The sequence below is a fragment of the Crotalus tigris genome, unplaced genomic scaffold, assembly GCF_016545835.1.
Source record: "Crotalus tigris isolate CLP2741 ecotype Arizona unplaced genomic scaffold, ASM1654583v1 scf7180000020351.1464749751:1500972, whole genome shotgun sequence".
NCBI classification, from domain to species: domain Eukaryota; kingdom Metazoa; phylum Chordata; class Lepidosauria; order Squamata; family Viperidae; genus Crotalus; species Crotalus tigris.
The window spans coordinates 668916-692500 of NW_024097980.1; the positions used below are offsets into that span (position 1 = coordinate 668916).

General features: G+C 47.3%; 1 protein-coding gene across 4 annotated transcripts in view; it reads left to right on the forward strand.

The window, feature by feature from the left end:
• The window catches only part of TSC22D1 (TSC22 domain family member 1), a 71521-nt gene that overhangs the window by 47871 nt on the left and 65 nt on the right, over window positions 1–23585 (forward strand). The window contains exons 1-3 of one of the 4 annotated variants that reach the window (XM_039366688.1): window positions 1464–1882; window positions 2089–2140; window positions 5544–7060. In XM_039366688.1, the coding sequence (XP_039222622.1) occupies window positions 1479–1882; window positions 2089–2140; window positions 5544–5804 (717 nt within the window). In that variant the 5' untranslated portion in view covers window positions 1464–1478 and the 3' untranslated portion in view covers window positions 5805–7060. Of the gene's footprint in view, window positions 1–1463; window positions 1887–2088; window positions 2141–5543; window positions 7061–23494 lie in introns of those variants that run through there. The other 3 variants (XM_039366689.1, XM_039366686.1, XM_039366687.1) reach the window with 3 other exon arrangements.

Genomic DNA, 23585 nt, shown 5'->3' on the forward strand with positions numbered 1-23585 from the left:
GGGTTTCTCCTAACTCTGCACTGTGTCATAGCTGCACGGCTAAAAAAAAACAAACAAACACAAATGTTAAAAGCCAACTCAGAGCAAGAATTGATGTGAGTTTCGACGCCTAATGCCCCACTTTAGAACTTCGTGTCCTGACCAATTCCACCTTGGAATTGGTCCAGGAGATTTTCCTGCACGGGAACCTTCGTTCTTAAGATGTTTTGAATGATCCTGGCATTAAACCAAGGATGGAATGAAACAGTTTGCAACTGTAGCACTGCATTTGTGAACGTTTTTTGAACATTTGAAGTGTGTTTGCTGTTTTCTTAGGGAAATTTTGCTCTTTTTATAGCACAAGCTGGCCTGAGCTAAGGAAATAATACCTTGATGACTAGATAAAACGGGCATTTTCATTTTGAAGGGAGAGATTTAAAAAAAAAAGGTTTTTGGGAACAAAGAGAGGGAAATCAGATCAGTTCAGGTAGTCCTCAACTTAACGACTGCAATTCAACCCCAAATTTCCATTGCTAAGTGTTTTGCCTCCTCTTACGACCTCCCTTTCCACTGTCGTTAAACAAATCACTGCAGTTGTTAGTCACACGGTTTTCCCCATTGACTTTGCTTGTCACCTGACCCAGGGACGCTGCAACCGTCATAAATACGAGTCAGTGGCCAAGCCTCTGAATTTTGATCACGTGATCCACGGGGAGGCTGCGACGGTCATAAACGTGAAAAAGAGCCTTGGAAAAAAGTGACTTGCAACTGTTTTCACCCTTGGTGGTCATGTGACCAACATCTGGTTGCTTGGGACACCGTTTTTGTGCACCTCTGATGAGCAAAGTCAGCGCGGGGGGGGGGAACCAAAAATTCACTCAAACATCTCCCCAACTGCAGCGAACCGCTTAGCAAGACTGTCGTAAAACGGGGCCAAACCTGCTCAACCACTGCTTTGCTTAGCAACGGAAAATGTTAGGCTCAGTTGTGGTTGCACGTCGAGAACTACACCTGTAGTAGCAAGCCAAGCCCTGAAAGAGCCCCCCCCCCCGCCTTTCCAGAAGACCACCCCAGGCTGCGTTCGGGGGGGGGGAGGAGGGAGGAAGGCGCGGCTGCTTTTCTGCCTTTCCTCCAGCGGCCATTAGAGGGCGCCCTCGGAGCGGCTAAGCAGCGGTTAGTGCATTGCAGCCTGCAAGCCGGGGGGGGGGGGAAGAGAAGAAAGACCCCCTTCCCCATTTCCTCCCAGCCCCCGCCAAGCTCCTGCGCGTCCTTTCGCTTTCTTTTGCACGGCCGAAGAAATCCCTCCCGCTCCTGCCTTGCACGGAGTTGAAAGGGGTGGGAGGGGGCTAGTTTGGAAGACGCCCCCTCCTGCGACCAGGGAGGGGGCAACCCTCCCTCCCCCCTCCCTCCTTTCCCCTTCCTGCCTGCCTTGAAGGTTTGAATTTTTTAAAAAAAGAAATTGGGGTAGAAGCCCGAAGACTTCTTCCTTACTCTCGTTTATGACTGGGATCCCTTTCGCGCGGCGCGCTCTCCCGCCAAGGGGAGGGGGAGGCGCGGCGCGGCGAGGGGCGGGTCCAGGGCGAGGGGCGGGTCCGAGGCCCGAGCGGCCAATCAGCAGCCGCGCCTGCCTGGCCAAGGCATCGGGCGAGCAGGCGAGAGGCCCCGCCAGGCTCCGGGCGGCCGGGGAAGCGGCGGGCGGGCGAGCGAGCGGGCGGGCGGCCGCTTTGGCGCAGCGTCGGCGCGCTCCCTGTTTCCCCCGCGGGGCTCGCCATCCCGGCCGCCGCCGCTGCTGCAGCCGGCCGGCCGGGGGCGATGGATCTCGGCGTCTACCAGCTGCGGCACTTCTCCATCTCCTGCCTCTCCTCCCTGCTGGGCACCGACAGCGCCGCGCTCAGCCTCGACAGTAGGTAAAGGCAGCCGCGGCCCCCCCCCCCAAGCCAGCCAGCCGGGCTCCAAGGCTCCGGGACCCCCGCCCGGCTGGAAGCCGCCTGACAGCTCAGCCGGCCGGAGCCGAGGCGGAGGAGGGGGGATTCCCGACGCACCTCGGCCGCTGCTAACCCGGGCTTCTCCTCCTCCTCCTCTCCCCCCTTCCCCGTTTGTGTCTTGCAGCTCCTCCGGGGCCAGCGTGGTCGCCATCGACAACAAAATCGAGCAAGCCATGGTAGGTCGGGGGGGGGGCCGGGGAGGATGGGTGGTTGGGGAGGATGGGTGACTGGGGAGGGGTTCGTCGACGGGAAGCGGTAGGTCCGGGTGTCAGCCTCCCTCCCTCCCTCCCAGGCGCTGCAGAGCCGGCGCTGCGCGCCCTCCCCCCTTCCCGGAGGAGGAGATGGGCCGGGATCGCTTCGTCTGGGAGGGGGGGCCGCCGGGGAGGGGGGGGACCGCGCGTCCTCTTGGCATCAGCCCCCCCAAGCAGCCCCCCAAATCACCAGGGCCCCAAAACACCAGCCCCCCCAAGTACCAGCCCCCCAAGCATCAACCCCCCAAAGCATCACCCCCCAAAAGCACCAGCCTCCCCAAAGCACCATCCCCCCAAAGCACCATCCCCCCAAAGATCACCCCCTCCAAAGCATCAGCCCCTCCAAAGCACCCCCCCCAAAGCACCAGCCCCCCAAAGCATCACCCCCCCAAAGCAGGTGAGGGTCAGCGGCAAGGATCATGGTGCTGGGGGAAGCGGAGAAAAAGAGCCTTTAATTCTGGGGGGGAACGAAAAGGAGGAGGAGGAGGGCGCCCTTGCGATCTGCAGATTGATTGATTGACCCCCCCCTCCATTTATTTTGTTTATTATTTTGCTCCCCCTCCCCGTCTCTAAATTGCGCTTTGGGCTTTTGTTGCCGGTGAATGCTGCAAGGAGCCCCCCTCTCCCAGGATCTTCCTCCTCCTCCTCCCCCCCCCTTTCTCCTCCGCCTCTGTTGCTAGGCAAAGTTGAAGTATAACCCCCGGCTATAAATAGGGCGGCCCCGCTGATTGGCCGAAGGATCAGCTAGGGAGGCGGTCTTCCTCGCCCCGGCTGACGTCAGAAGGGATGGGGGGGGAAATGCGGCAAGCAACCTTTATCTTCCCCCCCCCCTTTCCTTCCTTCCAGACAGAATGAGCTGCAGCCCATGGGGGGGCGTGGGGTGCCCTGGTCCTGGAGGGGAGGGGCAGATAAGTGATCTGGACCCAGAGCCCCCTCTCCCCAAAGACTAGGAAAGGCTCCCCCCCCCAGCCCGCCAAAGCCCGCTCCGCCACCATCATCATAAAGCCCGAGCATCATCCTTGATGCTCTTAGCCCGGAGGAAAAAGCAGTGATGCAACACCGGAGCGTTTCAGGCGCTTTGTCTTAATTTGTCTGATCCCAAATTAAGGCTGGATCTTCCCAGTCAGCTGGACGCTCCAGAAGAAAAGGCCCCAAAGACATTCACCATCCGGGTTAGAATCGCTCTCTTTCCTCCATTGTTCTCAATCCGGGACATCCCTCTCGCGCCCCCCCCCCTTCAGGGCTGAACAATTTTGCCTCGATAGTCCCACTGCCTAACAGGATCCCCGTTCTGGGAATCCGTCTTAATTCCCTTGAAACTGGAGTGACATTGAGGTCCGCAAGAGGAACGAATCCCCTCCCGTCCCGCCAATTCTGCGGGGGGGGGGGAGTCACTCTCCCGATCCAGGATCCCTTTTGCTTCAAACTCAGAAGACGGAAGAAAAGGGAAGCCCTCCCTAGCGAAGTCCTTGTCAGGATAGCATTGCCTTAACCTTGAGCAGAAGGGAAATTCAGAACTTAGAACTGAACCCAACGGGCCTTGAGGATTTGTGTTGTGTTGCAAGCCCAAATTCACTGGTTGGGATCCCTTAAATGGGTAACAGCCTGGGGGTGTTACTTGTTAAGTTGGATACGTGAAGGATAATCCCAGGATATGTCATCTTCCGGCAAGGGCTGCAGTTGGTATTCTCTGATCCAGTCAGTTGCCCGGAGTTTTTGCAAATGAAAAGGTTTTAAAATAAGAATTTGAGGGGGGAAACGTTAAAATGAGAATTCGCTGTTGGGCCTAAGATGAAGGGGTTACAAAAAATCCTTTATCTGGGTCCAAATCTGGGGTATATGATGTCTGGAGATTCTCAGGCATCCAGGTCTGGGTTTGCGATGTTTTTCCATGTATTTTAATTGCAAGCAGCTTCAGGCTGCTTATGTGTCAACACCAATAAGGGGGGATATTTGCAGCTCAGGGTTGACATGACTGGGATCCTTAGTGCTCTCTGAGCTTGGGGGTTTTCTTGAAGACGTTTCATGACCCAACTAGGTAACATCATGAGTGCTAGGAGGGAGGGGGATTTATGGAGAGGTGGAGGAGGACTGTGGGGTCCTTGGTGCTCTCTGAGTTGGGTGGTTTCCTTGTAGATGTTTCAGGCCCCATCTAGGGAACCTCACCAGTGCCTAAGCTAACCCATCATCAGTGCACTGATGATGCTACCTAGTTGGGTCATGAAACGTCTACAGCAGTGGGTCGGGACCCCATTTGGGGTCGAACGACCATTTCACGGGGGTCGCCAAACAACGCAGGGTCGCCATTTTTTTCCCCTTTTCCTTAGCTGTGCTACTCCCTTTTATTCTATTGGCTTTTGAAAGCCAATAGAATAGACTCTCTTGAATAGAGTCTAATTCTATTTGCTTTCAAAAGCCAATAGGAATTGTCCAGGCTGTCTCTGCCCCTGCTGAGCCCGCCAAAAGTCCCATTCTGCAAACGGTGCTGCACCAGTTGAGTAGTCCTCGACTTACGACCGGTTGAGTAGTCCTCGACTTACGACCGGTTGGGGGGTCGCGGCATTAAAAAGGTTGAGAATTACTGGTCTACAAGAAAACCACCAAGTTCTGAGAGCACCAGGGACCCTTCATTTGTGTAGAGCAGGGGTCTTCCAACTTGTCCCTTTCATGACTTGTGGACTTCAACTCCCAGAATTCCTCAGGCAGACAGAGGAATTCTGGGAGTTGAAGTCCACAAATCATCAAAGGGCCAAGTTTGAAGACCCCTGCTTGTGAAGTTCAACTCCCAGAATTCTTCAGTCTGGCACGCTGGCTGAGGAATTCTGGGAGTTGAAATCCACAAGCCATCAAAGGGTCATAGTTCACTCATGCTGGCTGAGGAATTCTGGGAGTTGAAGTCCACAAGTCAAAAACAAGTCACAGTTCCCTCACGCTGGCTTTCTGGGAGTTGGAAGTCCACAAGTCCTAAAAGGGCCAAGTTTGAAGACCCCTGCTTGTGAACTTCAACTCCCAGAATTCCTCAGCCAGGCATGCTGGCTGAGGAATCCTGGGAGTTGAAGTCCACCAGTCCTAAAAGGGTCATAGTTCCCTCACGCTGGCTGAGGAATTCTGGGAGTTGAAGTCCACAAGTCATCAAAGGACCAAGTTTGGAGACCCCTGGTGTGGAGAGAGGTAGAATGGGTCAATCTCAAGGAGGCTGGCATTCAGCAGAGGGACCCTTTGGGTGAAGACCATCTCCATTCTTGACAGGCCTTCCGGCAAATTGTTGCAAGCATCTCTGCCGTTGGTGCAACTCTTTTTTGGGGGGGCTTCTCCTTCTCTTTTCCAGGATCTGGTGAAGAGCCACCTGATGTATGCCGTGCGCGAGGAAGTCGAGGTGCTGAAAGAGCAGATCAAAGAACTCATTGAGAAGAACAACCAGCTGGAACAGGAGAACAACTTGTTGAAAACCTTGGCCAGTCCAGAACAGCTGGCTCAGTTCCAGGCACAATTACCAGCCAGTCCTTCTCCGGCGGCGTCTTCGCAAACGCAAGGGACGAATCTACAGCCTTCCCAGGCGGCACCTCCAAGCTCCGGACCCTCGGCGTAGTAGTCCAGCACCAGACCTCAGATTTCGGCACTCTGGACTCTCCACTGAGGCTGGACTGCAGGAATGCAGCAGTCTCTGCATGCTGATCCCCCAACTTACCCCCGTTATGAAGACTCTTCTGCAGTATTAAGCTGTTCAGGGCCAGCAGCAGGAGAGGGTTGAAATGTTTCTTTTAGGTTATTATTATTATTTTTTTTTTAAAAAAAATTGGGGGTGGGAGGGTTGGGGTCTTGCCACCGTTCAGGGAATTAGCACAAATGCACTGGGCGTCTTCTGCAGCGGCTGCTTAAAAAAAAAAACAAAAAACGTACGAGTTTTCGTGTGCCTGAAGCTTATTTTTTTTTTCCCCCTCTTAACAATCTTCCTTCCGTGTAGTGCTGTGATGAATGCAAGCGCTTTTGGGCCTGGAAATGTGAAGGCATTGGCTGGGGTAGCGGGGATGAAGCCCCCTTCTCTAGCTCTCTATCCAGAAGCCAAAGGAATAAGACAGGGGAAGAAATATGGGGAAACTGAGGGACAGTAAAAGGGGGATGGGGCGTTTGGTGCCTGCAGTCTTAAAAAAACAAACAAAAAAAAGCAGATGTGCACTCATAAGGATGGTGCAAAAAAAAAAAAAATCGCCTATTTTCTAGGAGAGGAACCGGTAAGTTAAAAAAAAAATAAAAATGCTGTGACATGGGATGGTCGGATGAAGGTTTGTTCGCTTAATGTATATTTGTGTATTTAGTGTATAATTACTTTGTAAAATAGGAACTGTAACTAGTCCATTCAGCTGTACAGAGTGAATTTAAAAGAATGAACTGAACCAGTTTGAAGAAGCGATTTTTTTTTTTGGCTTTGTTTTTTTTTTTTAAAAAAAGAAAAAAGTTTTATTTTTTTGTTTTATTTTTGGGACACTACATGGATTCAATTTTGCACCTCTACGAGCTCTCCGGAAATCAGCTGGTGCTGTTTTATGTCGGTTCTAAAAGTTGCCTTGGAAAATGAATATATTGACGTCAAACGCTGTCCTTTGCTGTTCCAGTGGATGCGGGAAGCCGGGGGGGGGGCGTGGGGGGGCAGGGATGAATTCACCAAAGCAAAATCTTAATTTAATTCCTCACATTTTGGATGGGGCATACGATCTGTGTAATAGGATGCATATGTTCTTGTGCATGTTCTAGGTGATTCATTGGGAGGAAAATGGTAAAAGTACCAGTATATTTAACGATTGCACTTGTCAACTTCTAATAAAGCATACCATGTTGATATAGAAACCGTGATTTGAGGGATACTCTTGCCTTCCATGAGGTCAGCCAAAAACTAGATACAACCAGGCCTTTTGGGTTTGCAAAACCTTTTTTTTTTTTTTAAATGGCTAGAGAGTGTTTCAACAGCAAAATATTAAAATTGGGTTCCTACCGCAAAATGACTTCTGCAAAAGAAATTCGAACTGGTGGTTTCCAACAGAGGGGAAAATGGAAATCTGGCTAACTTGATGCTTTGACATGGGGTAGAAAAGGCAATTTGGTCCATCGAAAGAGGTGCTGCACAACTAAAGGGGTGATCATTGTTAACAACAACCAGCCCTTTTAGCTAAATCTGGCTGACGTTTACGTCATAGCATTCCGAACGCCTCGCTCTTCGGGCTGCCATTAAATGGGTCGGACTTCAGGTAACGCTGAGCGTTCTTCGAAATGCTTTGCATGGGTTACTGTTTGAATTATCCTTCATTAATCCTGCAAGATGGGGTACCAGCGACTCTCTTATTTTGCATCCCAGAGAAATTAAGAGATGGGATTGCAGGGGTCTTGCAGAGACTTGTTTACACAGAGAAAAACAATATGGCTGGGCCGCTAACAAGTTTTGCAAGCCAGCAATTGCAGATGTAGACCTGAGAATTTGGTCTGGAATTTAAAAAAGGGAATCCTGGCTTTGTTTTTAAAGTTCACTTGGCTGGTGGCTTTCTTCCACACCCTTCCCAGCAGAGAAAAGAACACGAAATTTAGCTAACTAGATTAGGGATGATTCAGGCCCAACCTACAGAGGCTCAAGTTGTTTTCCTTGTCACTAAACAAACTCGTGACTCCCGGTGATGTGCAAACTTCCTTCTCTCTGAATTGCAACTCCAAATTGTTTACCAGATGTTCCAGGCTCTCTTTCTCAGAAATGCAGCTGACCTCTGTTTGCTTTCACCGTTTCTCCCTCTGAAAATCTTGAGCCGCTCACCTTGCTGGTCTGTGTGCAATAGGAAATGGTCAGTGTGTAGTATTGTGGAGAAATGGTACAGGACCCCTCACAAATCACAAATGGCTTTAGGGACATCAGGAATTACAGGATTTACAGTTGTGGGAAGGACTTAGAACACAGAACATCAGAGCTGGAAGGGACCTTGGAGGTCATCTAGTCCAACCCCCTGCTCAGGCAGGAAACTATGCCATTTCGAACAAATGGCTGTCCAGTCTCTTCTTAAAAACCTCCAGTGTTGGAGCACCCACAACTTCTGGAGGGAAGCTGTTCCCCTGGTTGGTTGATCTCACTGTCAGGAAATTTCTTAGTTCTACCTGTGTCTTCCATAAGATGAGACTTGTGTCTCTATGAGATGACTGTCCAGTCATTTGTGTGTGCCTTCCAAGTTCATGTTGACTCCTGGAAACAATCTTTTCAGTAAGTGAAAACTGGATTTCCAAAGTGGTTTGCCGTTGTATCCTTCCTAGGGCTGAGAGAGAGTGACTACTAGCCCAAGGCCACCCAACTGGGTGACGTCGTCAAAGAAAAACAAGAAAGTCCAGTTGCCTCGTGAAAAAGCATTCTTGGGACGAACGCAGGATTAGAACTCAAGAGCCTCCATTTTTTGGCCAGTGTCTTAATAATTACCATATCTGTCTCTTAGTCCAGTTGACTCTCTGGGTTTTGGGTCCCACTGTCCAACTGCTTCTACTGCTTAGAAATATAATTTTGACAAAACTCCGCATTGTCTCCTTGTACCTTAAGCCAACCACTGAAGATAATTAACTGCAATCTTGATTATCTTCGGTGGAGCTTCCTTTGAGGCATTTGAACAGTGATCAGTTGATTTTTCTGTCTGTTAAATTTATCCTGCTCCTTCCATAGTTCTTCATAAACGTGCTAGTCTCAAACCACACACGTCGAAAGGGGGGGGGAAGGCAATTTGCAGGGATGTGGGACAGAGCCAGCTGAAATTAAAATGTTTCCTGTGTAAAGACTTAACTCTGGTAATTACAGCAATTTTAGTTTTTTTTCCCTCCCTCGATCACTCTTTTTTTTTTTCCCTTTTCCAATCGTATTTCAGATACATACAGTTTCCTAATTATGTCTTGCTCCAGTGTGACTGAAGCCAAGACTAACATTTATTTATGCTTCATCTTCTTCAACAGTGACATTAAATTTTATATTTGCACTTTTTTTTAAGGCCGATCAATAATTGTTCTTCCTGTAGAAAATTACATTGGGACTGGGTAGGGTGGAATAAAGATAAATTATGCTTATTTTGCACGTCAATCGTATTCTCTATATTTATTGACCTAAATCTAAGAGATGATACTTATATCCTGGAAGCAGGGAACTTGGTGTTAGTGTTATAGTTACCATTTATTTCTGTGTCGGGGCGTTTGGACCCATTACATGATTCCTGCTTCCTGGGAAAAACGAATTGTCCAAATGCAGTGTGTTTTTGAACCAGGAACTTGGACAAAGTCCTGGCCAGGATCTGTTATTGCCATGAAAAAAAGATTTTTTTTTTATTCTGCTACTCTAGTGGTGTCGGCTTTTGCAGTCAGAGGCCAATTTATGATGGATTTTTATGAGATGGACACAAATAAATGCTGAAGAGATTTGAGACAAGCATGGGATTATAATTGTTGGTGGAAAATGCTACCAGTTTAAAATTTTCTGAGCTAAAAAGGCATGTAGTGTAAAAAGTCAGCTTCCGAAAACTTTGTACAATTATTTCACCATTTACTTGGGACACATTTTTGAGAGGAGAAGAAGAAAAAAAAAATAAGATGGTAATAAATATTGTGTAAGCTCTTGTTACATTTTTTAGGGTAAAACGTCAAACTCTAGAAATGAGAAAATGTACTTTGGAGATTTTTGGTAGGAAGAAATTGTTGTTAGTTGCGAAGTCGTGTCCGACCCATCGCGACCCCATGGACCACGTTCCCCCAGGCCTTCCTGTCCTCTACCATCTTCTGGAGTCCATTTAAGCTCCCACCTCCTGCTTCAGGGACTCCATCCAGCCATCTCCTTCTCTGTCGTCCCCTTCTTCTCTTGCCCTCCATCTTTCCCAGCATCAGGCTCTTCTCCAGGGAGTCCTTCCTTCTCATTAGGTGGCCAAAGTATTTGAGTTTCCACTTCAGGATCTGGCCTTCTCAAGAGCAGTTGGGGTTGATCTCCTCTAGGACTGACCGGTTGGATCGCCTTGCAATCCGGGGGACTCACAGGAGTCTTCTCCAGCACCAGAGTTCAAAGGCCTCCATTCTTTGGTGCTCGGCCTTTCTTGTGGTCCAACTTTCACAGCCCTACATTGCAACTGGGAAAACCATGGCCTTGACTATATGTACTTTTGTTGGCAGGGTGATGTCTCTGCTTTTGAGTATGCTGTCTAGATTTGCCATAGCTTTCCTCCCCAAGAGCAAGCGTCTTTTAATTTCTTGGCTGCAGTCCCCATCTGAGGTGATCTTGGAGCCCAGGAAGATAAAATGTGTCACTACCTCCATTTCTTCCCCATCTATTTGCCAGGAATTGAGAGGGCCGGATGCCATGATCTTGATTTTATGTTGAGTTTCAAGCCAACTTTTGCAGTCTCCTTCTTCACCCGCACCAAGAGGTTCTTTAGTTCCTCTTCACTTTCCTACTGTGTTTGGAGGTTGTGAAGGATTAATTCAGTCACAGTTAAGGTTAAGGCGCTGGCCTAGAAACCAGGAGCCTGTGAATTGTAGTCCTTCCTTAGAAAAAACAGCTGGTTGGGTGACCCAGAGCCAGTTCCTCTCAGCCCAGCCCACCTCACAGGGTTGTTCTGTGGAAAATAGGAGGAGATTAAGTATGTTCACTGCCTTAAATTATAAAAATAACAAAGGAGGGGTATAAGTATATAATACAAACTATTACATCAGTTGTTTGTTTATCTGTATTGCGCTTTTATCATTTCAAGGCAGCGAACATATCCAACTCAACTTCCCGCTCCTGTTTTCCTCAGAACAACAGCCCGGCGAGGTTGGCCGGGCTGCGAGAGAGTGATTGGTCCAAAGCCACCTAGCTGGCTTTATTGTCTTAAGGTGGGACTAGAATTCCCAGTCTCCTTTCTTGCCTTAACCACTAACCAGTGTTTCTCAACCTTGACAATTTTAAGGCATGTGGACTTCAACTCCCAGAATTCCACAGCCAGCGTTGCTGGCTGTGGAATTCTGGGAGTTGAAGTCCACATGCCTTAAAATTGTCAAGGTTGAGAAACACTGCACTAGACCAAACTGACTCTCTTGTTACCTCTTCAAACTAGTGCAGAACTGGCTGCTTCTTATACAGAAGAAAAGATCAGTACTAAAAATTATTTTTAAAAGCCCCCCAAATATAACCAGAAAATGCATTTCTGTTTTTTTTTTTACATTTGTCTGGCTAAAGAATCAACCACCTCTGCTTAAAGGTCAACCACCCCACAGGGCACAGAAATATTGAACACTCTCTCCAGCTTGTTTTTGTCAGGATTAATTAAAATACTCCTCTGTTTTAATTGTTTGCATATACCTGAGGACGTTGCTGTGAAAGACGCAAATGCTCTCTTGAGGTGTCCCTTCAAGGCTAGTAAGGGTGAGGTAGAGGACAACATCTTGAGATCTTCTCCAAGGAGCTTTAGGACTATGAGTTTAGAGAAGGATCAACACATTTATAGAGAACATACCAGTCACTATATTTTTTTAATAACTGAGAGGAATCCATGTAGTATTACACCTTTCAATACTGTATTTTAGGACATATTTTTCAGTTCTTCAATCTTCTCTACTGTTGTAAGAACAGGTGCATTATCAGATGGATCACAGCTTAATTCGAACAAGATACCTAATCTAAACATGCAGCTGAGCAGTAACTTGTAGAAAATTGTTTTCAGAATACTTTAATTACTATGAAAGATTGCAGCAACAACACACTTAGAAACGAAATGTTTGTCCTCTAATTCCATAGCATGAGTAAAAGATTCTTGAGTTGTGCCTTTTTCTTTCAACAAGACAGAAATATATAACAACAAGAGAGTCAAATTTGAGGTGGGTTTTTTTTTTTTGATGATTTGGGGGACATACATTTGGGATATTGGGTTTTAAAACACTGGAAGTTCAACTCCACCCACAGAAATACTGTCCGTTTCCTAATCCACATTTAATAGCGGTATTGGTCTATAATTTTTTATTTGAATGAGATCAGTATCTTCTTTAGGTATTAAGGTAACGTCAGCTCCAGTCCATGACTTTCCTGCTACAAGAAGTTTAAAAAGTAAAGAAATTAGAAGCGAACAAAGGCTTGAGTGAGATCGTTGCAAAGAAAATATCCTAGGATAGGAATTGTGAAAATTATTTGCAATACCTGGAAAAAAGGAACAGGCCATTTCACACTCGCCAGTATTTTGGCAATTCCCATTTGCTGTTGACCGATGCTGCAAATAAACAGGCAGTTGTAACCCAAACAATTTATGTGTGGCTTATACATTGGTACTTTCGTTAATTACGAAGAGCAACTGTAGAAAATGCATTGCTGTAAGCCTTGATTTTGGAAGATTCCATCCCAACAGGGTTTATGTGAGAAGCAAAATTCAAAACCCAGAAATTTTATTTAGTAAATTTAACCACCCTAAAGTTAACAGCGGCATCCATAGCTTAAGGTCCAGTCAAAGAAAAGACGTCGGGGTGGTCCCTAAATCAACATTTTTAAAAAAATAGCAAAAAAAAAAAACAACAGGAGGAGATGACGTCAATCACTGAAGACGAGAGACAATGTCTTCTTTGCTTTCTTCTTCGGCTTCTAGGTCATTCTGACCTGTGACATTATCATTATCGTTGTGACCTACTATGAGATTAGTAGCTGAAGAAAAACAAAGTCCGGTTGCCTGGTGTAAAACAACAACAACAACAACAAACCCACCTTAGGACATTAGTAACAGGTTTTGGGAAAATAAAAACGGCGCATTGCCTTCAGCTTTGATATTTTAAACCCTCTTGAATTTAACGGCCTACGTTCATCTCTACAGCTATTTAAAACTGGGCCCCGGTGGAAAAAAGATGCTAACCAGAGCACTTAAACCTCCAAAGAGACGGAGGTAAGAACGTTCAGCAAACGTGGGAATTGGCAGCGAGAACAAAGGATCCTGTTTACGAGAGTAAACATTTCCAGGCTGCCTATACTAGAAACGCTGGAGCTCCTGGGAACGTAACGGCCAAGATGCTAATGATGTCTTTTCTCCTAATTTCCCCCCAACTCACTTCATCCAACTTTTTCTCTTTTGGAGCCCATCCTAGTTAGAACGGACCGTGTTCTCAAAACCTCAGAATTAGATCTATGGAGGGCTTCTGCCAAGGAGCTGACAGATAAATTTCCTCCAGGGCTTTGGCATTGGTTATGGTTTCTAAAGTCTATTGTGATACCCTCCTTGTAGGCTATCAACTATTCCAGCTATGGTGAACCATCAGATTTAGTTCTCCAAATTTCGATGTGTGGCGTCTTGAAAGAAGTTATGAATGAAACTTAAGAAGAAGTGAGGAATCTGAAAGGATGGAGTTTTAGCAAGGCATGTATGACTTAGGACAGAGGTCCCCAACCTTTGGGACAACAGGGACCAGTTCTGTGGAGAGATGTTTTTCCACGGACCGGAGAATGTGTGGTTTTGTGTGCTGCCTGCATCCCACGGATGGGGCTCTGCTTGTTTGTGTGGACCGGTTGCTGGCATGCCATGGCCGGTACCAGTCCACGGACTGGGGTTTGGGGACCCATGACCTAGCATACACAAGTGGTCCTTGACTTATAACCATCTAATGCAGTGGTTCTCAACCTTTTTAATGCCGCGACCCCCAACCGGTCGTAAGTCGAGGACTACTCAACCGGTCGTAAGTCGAGGACTACTCAACTGGTGCAGCACCGTTTGCAGAATGGGACTTTTGGCAGGCTCAGCAGGGCATAGACAGCCTGGACAATTCCTATTGGCTTTTGAAAGCCAATAGAATTAGACTCTATTCAAGAGTCTATTCTATTGGCTTTCAAAAGCCAATAGAATAAAAGGGAGTAGCACAGCTAAGGAAAAGGGGGAAAAAATGGCGGACTGCGTTGTTTGGCGACCCCCATGAAATGGTCGTTTGACCCCAAATGGGGTCCCGACCCACAGGTTGAGAACCATTGGTCTAATGATTGTTCAAAGTTAACAACAGCACTGAAGAAGTGATGTGACCGTTATTTACACAACCGTTGCAGCATCCCCACTTAACAGGTGATCAAAATTCGGACGCTTGGCAGCTGACTCTATTTTATGATGGTGGCAGAACCCCGGGGTCACCTGATCCACTTTTGCAACCTTCTGATAAGCAAACACAATGGGGAAGCCACTTAACAGCCGGGTCGCTAACTTAACAGCTGAAGCGATTCTTTTAACAACAGTGGCACGAAAAGTCGTAAAATTGGGGCCAAATTCAACTGTCTTGCTTAGCAATGGGAAATTTGGGGCTGACTTGCGGTGATCAGTCACCTGTGCTCCTGCAAGGCTTGTGGCAACAGGATGAGACGCCCACCTTCCAACTGGAAGTTGCGGAAGAGCAAAGCCTTAGTAGCAAAGTTACTGTCTCAGAGGCAGTTGCTGACTTTGCAAGCTAAGCAGGGTCGGGCCTGGCCAGTACTTGGAAGGGGTGCCAAATTAAAGGCTAGATTTGGATAATGTAAATTAAAACAAACCCATCTTGGGAAATGGAAGACAACAAAGCCGAAAAAGGCAAAGGCAATCCCCAATTTTGTAATCCTGCCAGAAAAAAACTGCATGGAAGTGGTCACCAGGGGTCAAGCTGAACTCCCGGACCTTTTGACTTTTAATAAATTTATGAAGCCGTGAGAGTCACGGAGTCCAGGCTGCATCGTCAGGGTGCCAAATGTAAACTGGACTTGTAAGTATATAAACAATTGAGACTGGAGGACTTTTGCTGGCAAAAGCCAAAGAGCAATGAAATGAAGAAAGCACACAGCCTGCCAATCGTCTTGTTACTGGGGGCCATTAATAAAACCCACCAGTCCTGGAGGAAGGAAGAGGCTACTGATGATAAAAACAACAAAATAAAAAAATAAAATAAAACAATAGCCAAGTAGAGAAAGTTTCCTGGAGAAAGAAAAAAAAAATTCTTTCTGCTTCTTTTAAGATTTAACTGTTTCTACCTGTAACTATTTTAAACTGCCTTGCTTTTTTATTTGTGGGGTGCTAATAGCATGGGAGCTATGCCTAATTCATCCATTCTTTGCAACTACACACTTGTGTAAACTCACTCCAACTATTCACGAAGACACCCAATGAAGGGTCCTTGGTGATATCTGAGCTTGGTGGTTTTCTTGCAGATGTTTCACGTCCGAACTAGGGAACATCATCATTGCCAGAAGAAAGGAGCGTTTGGAAGGAGGAGGAGGAGGAGGAGGAGGAGGAGGAGGAGGAGGAGGAGGAGGAGGAGGAGGAGGAGGAGGAGGAGAGGATTGTGGGGTCCATGGTGCTCTCTGAGCTTGGTTGTTTTTCTGCAGACATTTCATCACCCAACTAGGTAACATCATCAGTGCTAGTAAGGAATGGGTTTTGCTCAGGGACCCCCTCATTTCAACAATACCCTCCTTTATCAAACACACCAAAGATCTGTAGGCAAGAACAGAGAGCTATAGGTATGGTTGATCACTGCAAGGTGGGTAAATTCATTGCCTATTGTGATACCAACCGTGCCTCCACCTAAACCTTACCTGGAACTAACGTACTTCTTCACTTGGCGTTCTTTAAGCATTTTCAAGCTACGCCGATCTCCCCTTTCTACAAGCAGTAGTAGGCAGGGGCCACTGACACGGGGAAGGTATTGTTACAGTCTGGTTTTCTGCTCAAGGGTGCCTTTACGGCAGAGGATATTTACATGAAAAATAAATAAAAAAAAGACGACGACAAATAACCCCAAAAGCACCAGTCTAAAACAGAAGAACAAAAACAGCTGCTGTAAACCTTTAAAAGCCTGTAAAATGTTTGTCTGCGGATTGTGGCGAGAGCTTCTGGTATAAACAGTTTTCTGGCTTCTTAGAAACCAATGTTAAGTTTTGGAAAAAAAAGAAGGGTTAGAAACAGGAGGCCCAGGTGGTTTGTAAGTCTGTTAGCGGAATATCTTCCTGGCATTTTCTCAACAATTGTGTTTAGGTTTAGATTTAGAAAAAGTCCAGCAATGAGCAAGCTTGCCGTGCCTCTCTTCTGCGTGGTCTTGGAAAAGTTACATCCCCAGGGCTGCCTTTAGCTAATTTGTGAAATTTATTTGTGTCTCTTTGGGCCTCTGTTTCACCCCATCAGGAAGAACTAAATTCCTGTTTGAATCAAGAGATCTCATCCCAACATGGTTCCTTTCTGCCATCTCCCCAGGGTTAAACCGAAAACACGGAAGGGTGATAAATACGCTAAGCACCATTAGTGAACAAAAAGCAGCAGATTATAATAAATAACAAACACGTCCTTAATAAGCAAATAATGATTTAACACCATCAGACAATAACAGAGTCACCTGGGCGAGACAACAATAAAATAAATATATATATATATATAAATAAATAAACCTTTACCTTTCCTAAGCCCTTGGGAAGGACTTCATAAGCCGATAAAAATGCCAAACCCAGCCTGAACACCTGGCCAATTGTGCAGGCAGACATAATAATAACAAAAATACAACATTGACAAAAATCCCCATCGGTCAATTGCAAAAGGCAGCATCGCTTGGAACCGCTGACATTCCACCATGGTGTTTTTAACCCCATCGAACCACATCTGTCTGTACCATGGGTAGGGCAAACACGCCAGAACATCTGGTTGACTGTGCAGCCAACCCTACTAATAATACATAAACGCCACTAAGATTCCATAAGATGGCTAGAACAAGGGAAAACATCCATCTTTTCCCGTCACCAAATTTCATTCTTTCACACACAGTCAAGATACAGTTGGCAGTTTATTAAAAGTGAGTCACGAGATCAATAACTTCCATCTGAAATCCCACAGGTGCTTTTTTTCACGAGGCACCTGAATTTTCTTGTTTTTCTTTGAAGATGTTTCGCTTCTCATCCCAGAAGCTTCTTCAGCTCTGACTGGATGGTGGGGGAACGGAAGGATGTATACTCCTTGCAGACAGCTGGTCATTTGCTTCTTTTAGAGGGTCTTTGAGGCCACTTGGAGGCTTATCTGTGTCCTCAGGGTCACCTGAGTGGTGCAAATCAGTGTGGAGCCTTCTTGGAACTGCTGAAAGGACGGTGTGGTAGAAGGTCCCCAGAAGGCTCCACACCCATTTGCACCACTCAGGTGATCCTGAGGACACAGATAAGCCTCCAAGTGGCCTCAATGACAAAGAAGGCAAATGACCAACTGTCTGCAAGGAGTATAAATCCTTCCACACCCCACCACCCAGTCAGAGCTGAAGAAACTTCTTGGATGAGAAGGGAAATGTCTTCAAAGAATAATAAGAAATTCCCATGAGGACACAGATAAGCCTCCAAGTGGCCTCAACGACTCTCTAAAAGAAGGCAAATGACCAGCGGTCTGCAAGGAGTATAAATCCTTCTGTTCTCCACCATCCAGTCACCGTGAGTTTGTGGTGAGGGGGCAGCACAGAGGGAAGCTCAGCCAATTTCACTGTTATACTTTCATAATAAAGGGTTTATTTATTTCATTTATTTATCCATTCAGCATGTACAACTCTTGTTGATTCTCTGGTTCAGGCCTCTCCCCCATCTTCTGATCTTGCACTACTTCGAGTTGTTCTGTGGCAGTGACGGCGAACCTTTTACAGACCGAGTGCCCAAACCGCAAGCCAAAACCCACTTATTTATCACAAAGTGCCAGGGCCACATCAGCATTGTGTTGCCCTCGGGGGAGCAGGGAGGCGCCTCTGAGTGCCGCCTCTAGCATGCAAAAACGGGGGGGGGGGGAAACGGGCCACTGTGCTACAAGGTGCAAAAATGGCCACCACTGCGCCGCGGAGTGCAGATACAAGGCGCTGCATCACGCAAGAACGGGGCATGGCTAGTAAGTATCACGCAGGCACTAGCCCCGCCCCACTTGCAGCGCGTGCGTGCGTGTGGCCCCCTGCGCACACGCACACATGTAAAATGCTTCCCCCTCCCTTTTCTTCCAGTCCACCAGTCGGCAATGGTTGGTGACCTCTGCTCTACGACCTCTATTCGAACTTGATAGTCGTCCGCTTCGCCTCCTTTGTGCTGGGTGGGGCTCCTGCTCTGGGCGACGATGGAGGCCTAATGGGTTTGCTGCTGGTGGCAGTGGCACACGTGCCAACAGAGAGGGCTCTGAGTGCTGCCTCTGGCACGCGTGCCATAGGTTCGCCACCACTGATCTATGGTGTCTGGCTGGGCTCAGCTTTGATGGTGTCCATTCACTGTCTTCTTTGATGGCCTCGTTTCCTTGTACGGCTAATTCTTCCAAACATAATTTGGAGGCCATCTTGAAGACAGGCTTCATATTGCTTCGGCCATGACTGGTTGATGCTAGAAAACCCTTGAAGATCTTCTTCTCCAGACGGGACTTTCTCCCTTCTATTGTCCAGAACAATACCAGCGTCTATCAAAAAATGTCTTGCCAGCTTCCTTTTCTTGGCTGCCTCACGACGTTTATTGCTTTTGGCATCGTCGCACTTCAGTGTTGATGCATTTTTGCGCTGTTGGTGCCAACGTTTTAAGTAGACGTCTACGGGTTATAATTCTTTCCATACGATGAAGGGGGAAACGGAGAAAAGTCTGTTTTCATTTCAGTAATGGTTCCCTACGGAATGACTTGGAAGCCCCATTTTTCACGGGGCGGCGCTGAAAGGAAGCAAGCAATATATTGCAATATATATTCAATATATTCTGTGCAGAATTGGCTTGCTGGCCCGTCGGTGGTTGTTCAAGAAAGATTAAAATTAAAATGACCTTCCAAAGACTGTAGATGAATTCAGTTCCTTTTTAAACACCAATACTAATTTAAAGTAATAATTAGGAAGCTCGCTAACCTTCTCTGAGACCTGGGTCCTGGTTAGCACCTGAATTGGGATCGTGCTAAGAATCCCAGGTCAGACTTTTGAGTCAAACAAACATTCCAACAAACCACCATGGCCCCTTTCCACGAAATCACCACCATCCTGCCTGAGCAGGGGGTTGGACTAGAAGACCTCAAAGGTCCTTCCAACTCTTGTGATGCTATTTGTGTTCAACTTGGGAGAGTTTCTAATACTTCCCCTTTTAAGGATGAACATTTGTGGCGTCCGGTGCAAAAAATATTTCCATATTCTTTTTAAAAGAAAAGGCAACTTTATTTCTTGGGGAGGTACTTCACCGAACAGACAAGATCGTTGAAATAGCGGTGGATCACAGATTGGATCCAGCTAGTCCTTGACGTAGGACTGTAATTGAGCCTGGCAATTACCGTCGTAAGTTGTGGCAGTCGTAAGGAGGGTCAATACTGACGGGGCCAGCCACTAGAATATAAAATGAGAGCAAACCCCAGTCCCTGCCAGCACTGATGATGTCACCTGGCTGGGTCAAGAAATGTCTGAAAGAAAACCGCCCAGCTCAGAGAGCACCAAGGACCCCACAATCCTCCTCCTCCCCCTCCTCCTCCTCCTCCTCCTCCTCTCTGCAAACTCCTCTCCCTTCTAGCACTGATGATGTCCCCTAGTTGGGTCATGAAACGTCTGCAAGAAAACCACCCAGCTCAGAGAGCACCAAGGACCCTGCAGTTCTCCTCCTCCTCCTCCTCCTCCTCCTCCTCCTCCTCCTCCTCCTCCTCCTCCTCCTCCTCCTCCCTTCCACAAACCCCTCTCCCTTCTAGCACTGAAGATGTTACCTAGTTGGGTCATGAAACGTCTGCAAGAAAACCACCCAGCTCAGAGAGCACCAGGGACCCTACACTCCTCTCCTCCTCCTCCTCCTCCTCCTCCTCCTCCTCCTCCTCCTCCTCCTCCTCCTCCTCCTCCTCTTTCTCCTCCTCTTCCTCCTCCTCCCCTCTGCAAACTCCTCTCCCTTCTAGCCTTGAAGATGTTCCCTAGTTGGGTCATGAAACGTCTGCAAGAAAACCACCCAGCTCTGAGAGCACCAAGGACCCCACAGTTCAACCCTGCGCTTGCAAATATTCTCCTTTTTTGACTATTGTTTACTGTTGGATTGTTTGTCTGACTTAATAGTGGCTTGACTGGAGCATTGTTGACTGCCTGATTGTTGGTTAGGCATTTATCCTGGGGTTAATCCCTGCTTATCTGGGCGTTGAATGCTGGGGAGGAGGTCCGTTCGTTTCCTTTTTAACTTTCGGGGTTGTCTCTTTGTAAGTAGATTTTGTTTATCTCCCTTCAGGGCTGATTTGTCCGAGGGCTGCCAGGCTCCCAGGAATTCTCTAGCATTTTGGGGAAGACTGGTTCCCTCCCCCTCTCTCTCTCTCAGGTTGGACTAGAAGACCTCCAAGGTCCTTTCCAATTGTCTTCTGTTATTCTCTCTCTCTCTCTCTCTCTCTCTCTCTCTCTCTCTCTCTCTCTCTCTCTCTCTCTCTCTCTCTCTCTCTCTCTCTCAGGAGTTTGGACTAGAAGACCTCCAATGTTATTTTCTCATTCTTTGCCTGTCTGTCCATCTATCTGTCTCTCTCTCTCTCTCACACACACACACACACACACACACACGGGGTTGGACTAGAAGACCTCCAAGGTCCCTTCCAATTGTCTTCTGTTATTCTCTCTCTCTCTCTCTCTCTCTCTCTCTCTCTCTCTCTCTCTCTCAGGAGTTTGGACTAGAAGATCTCCAATGTTATTTTCCCATTCTCTGCCCGTCTGTCCATCTATCTGTCTCTCTCTCTCTCTCACACACACACACGGGGTTGGACTAGAAGACCTCCAAGGTCCCTTCCAACTCTGTTATTCTGTTAGTCTTCTGTTGGAACCAGCTTTCTGGTAGATTAACAATTTCACAAGGTTAAATCGTTGCTGGACTCTGGAATGACAGAAAAGAGCGCTGACTTTCCTGGCTGTGAACTTCCTTCCACGTCATTGAAGAGTCTCTGTCACGATCCCCTTCCATCATCTTTTCCAAGCAGTTCCAGTTTCCTCCCCGAAGTCCTTTGACCTTCCTTTGATCTTTTGCAGTATTGATTTATTATTGGACGTTACCCTGGACTATTTCCGTTCCATGATCATGCACTTGACAATCGATTATTGGCCTATCGATCCCAGAGTAAAAAATTGACATGTCGTGCCTGTAAAAACGCTCCCTTTCCAAGTTGTTGGCTCCACGGGCGAAAGGTTGGAAGTTATAATTCTGGTCTTCTGTCTCCAAACTGCAAATATTTATTGCGTGCATTCTGTGGGAGAATAGTTTGGGGCTAGTTGTCAAATTAATTGTAAACAGCTGCTTGGGAGCCAGCCCTACTTGGAGAAAGACAAAAGTGTCTTTTTAAGTCTTGGAAAAATGAGGAGGAGGAGGAGGAGGAGGAGAAGCACCAGATTTAAACTGCTGACACTTCACAGGGCAGGAATGAACAATGGTGTCCTTTATTTGCCCTCCTCCCCAGCCCGCTGGGAAGGTAACAGCCTTCCATTTTTCCCTGCCCCTTGTCAAAGGTAGCATATTCAGTCTTGTGCCAACTCAAGTGATGCTTTTTGGTTCATCTGCTGGGTTCATATCATTGTAGGTCAAAGCCTGCAGCTTAGTTGGCTATTGCACCTTGTAGTAGAACTCTCTCTCTCGTTTGGTAATTCGTTATGTCCTTCCAGGGTCAATTTACCCTTGTTGTGATTCCGTGCCAGCCTGTGCTCCCAACAGCTGAGTCTGAGGAATCTGAGGAGGAGGTGGAGGAGGCATTTGAAGGGCCATTAGGGGCAGAGGGAGGCTCGGATGAATTACAGGACTCAGGGTTTGATGCAGAGCCTGGGCTCTCCAGTCGTGTTCCTGATGAAGCTCAGCTGTGTGAGGAGAATGAGTCAGACTTGGGGAAGACTCACACCTGATGGACTTGCTAATTGACACACGCACACGTCGTCAATTAGCGAGAGTAAATCAGCAGCAGTCAATACGGCAACTCCAGAGTAAAAGGAGAAGGCAATGAGAGGCAACGCCTTGGGACTGCTGTATAAAAAGAGGAGGTGTGGGTGGTGCTGGTTGCTGAAGGCAACCGTTTGCAAAGTACTTCTTTGAATCCTGGTCTGTTCGTCTTGCTTGTGACTACTCTTCTGTTTGCATAGTTTTTCCTGTGGACTATTTCCTTCATTTGGATTGAGTTTTGCTGTTTGTGTTTTGGACTATTTGGCAGGTTGGTCACCCATATTAAAAGGGGTTTGTTTTGTTTTAAAGTCTCCAGCCTATTTTATCAACAGGGGTTTGGTCCACAAGGATGGCTGTAGGCTGGGATAGAACAGTCCTGGGCTAGTGGACTGGAAAGCCTTTTTGAAGTTTATGATGGAAGAGTCTTGATGAATCTTCCTTCTCCACTTAGGCCAGCGGTTCTCAACCTGTGGGTCGGGACACCATTTCGGGTCGAATGACCATTTCACGGGGGTCGCCAAACAACGCAGTCCGCCATTTTTTTTCCCTTTTCCTTAGCTGTGCTACTCCCTTTTATTCTATTGGCTTTTGAAAGCCAATAGAATAGACTCTCTTGAATAGAGTCTAATTCTATTGGCTTTCAAAAGCCAAGAGGAATTGTCCAGGCTGTCTCTGCCCTGCTGAGCCCACCAAAAGTCCCACTCTGCAAACGGTGCTGCCCCAGTTGAGTAGTCCTCGACTTACGACCGGTTGAGTAGTCCTCGACTGATGACCGGTTGGGGGTCGCGGCATTAAAAAGGTTGAGAACCACTGACTTAGGCCAAATTACCAAGAGCATCACCATCTTCCTTAGAACATACAATTCTCCGGTTGGAAGGAATCTTGAAGGTCTTCTGGTCCAACCTGCTGCTCAAGGCAGGAGACCTTATACCAGAGGACTCCAATCTTGGTAGCTTTAAGACTTGTGGACTTCAGCTCTCAGAATTCCTCAGCCAGGGCCAGGGCCAAGGCAGTGGGGGGCCATTCCCTCACTGTTTCCAGGATGGCTTCACGGGCCACATGAAATCACTTCGTGGGCCGCATCTGGCCCCCGGGCCTTGTGTTTGACATGTCTGGACTAGAAGATCTCCAAGGTCTCTTCCTTTATTCTGTTCTATAAAATGTCCATTGATGAAAACCCCGTGTCCACAAGGACCCACTGAAATAGGGACCGGTCACTTGGGGGCCTGAACTGGAGGCTGTTACACGGCCGAAGCTGAGTGAGACAACTTAAAATCCAGAAAAAGGAACTCTGAAGCTATTTCCCACCAAGCTGGTTTATTCATTGGAACGAAGCAACGGATCGCTGCCGTTTGGAAAAACCGCTAAGAACGATTGACGCTCGGAACATGGGAGCACCTAGAAGTAAATATTGACATTGCGTTCTATTGTTTTTTCAGACTTCTCATTGGCATCCTTTCTCGTTCGGCTCCGGAAAGTCCTTTGTGAGAACTTCTGAAACTTGGTGATCCTCTAAAAGCAAAACAGCCC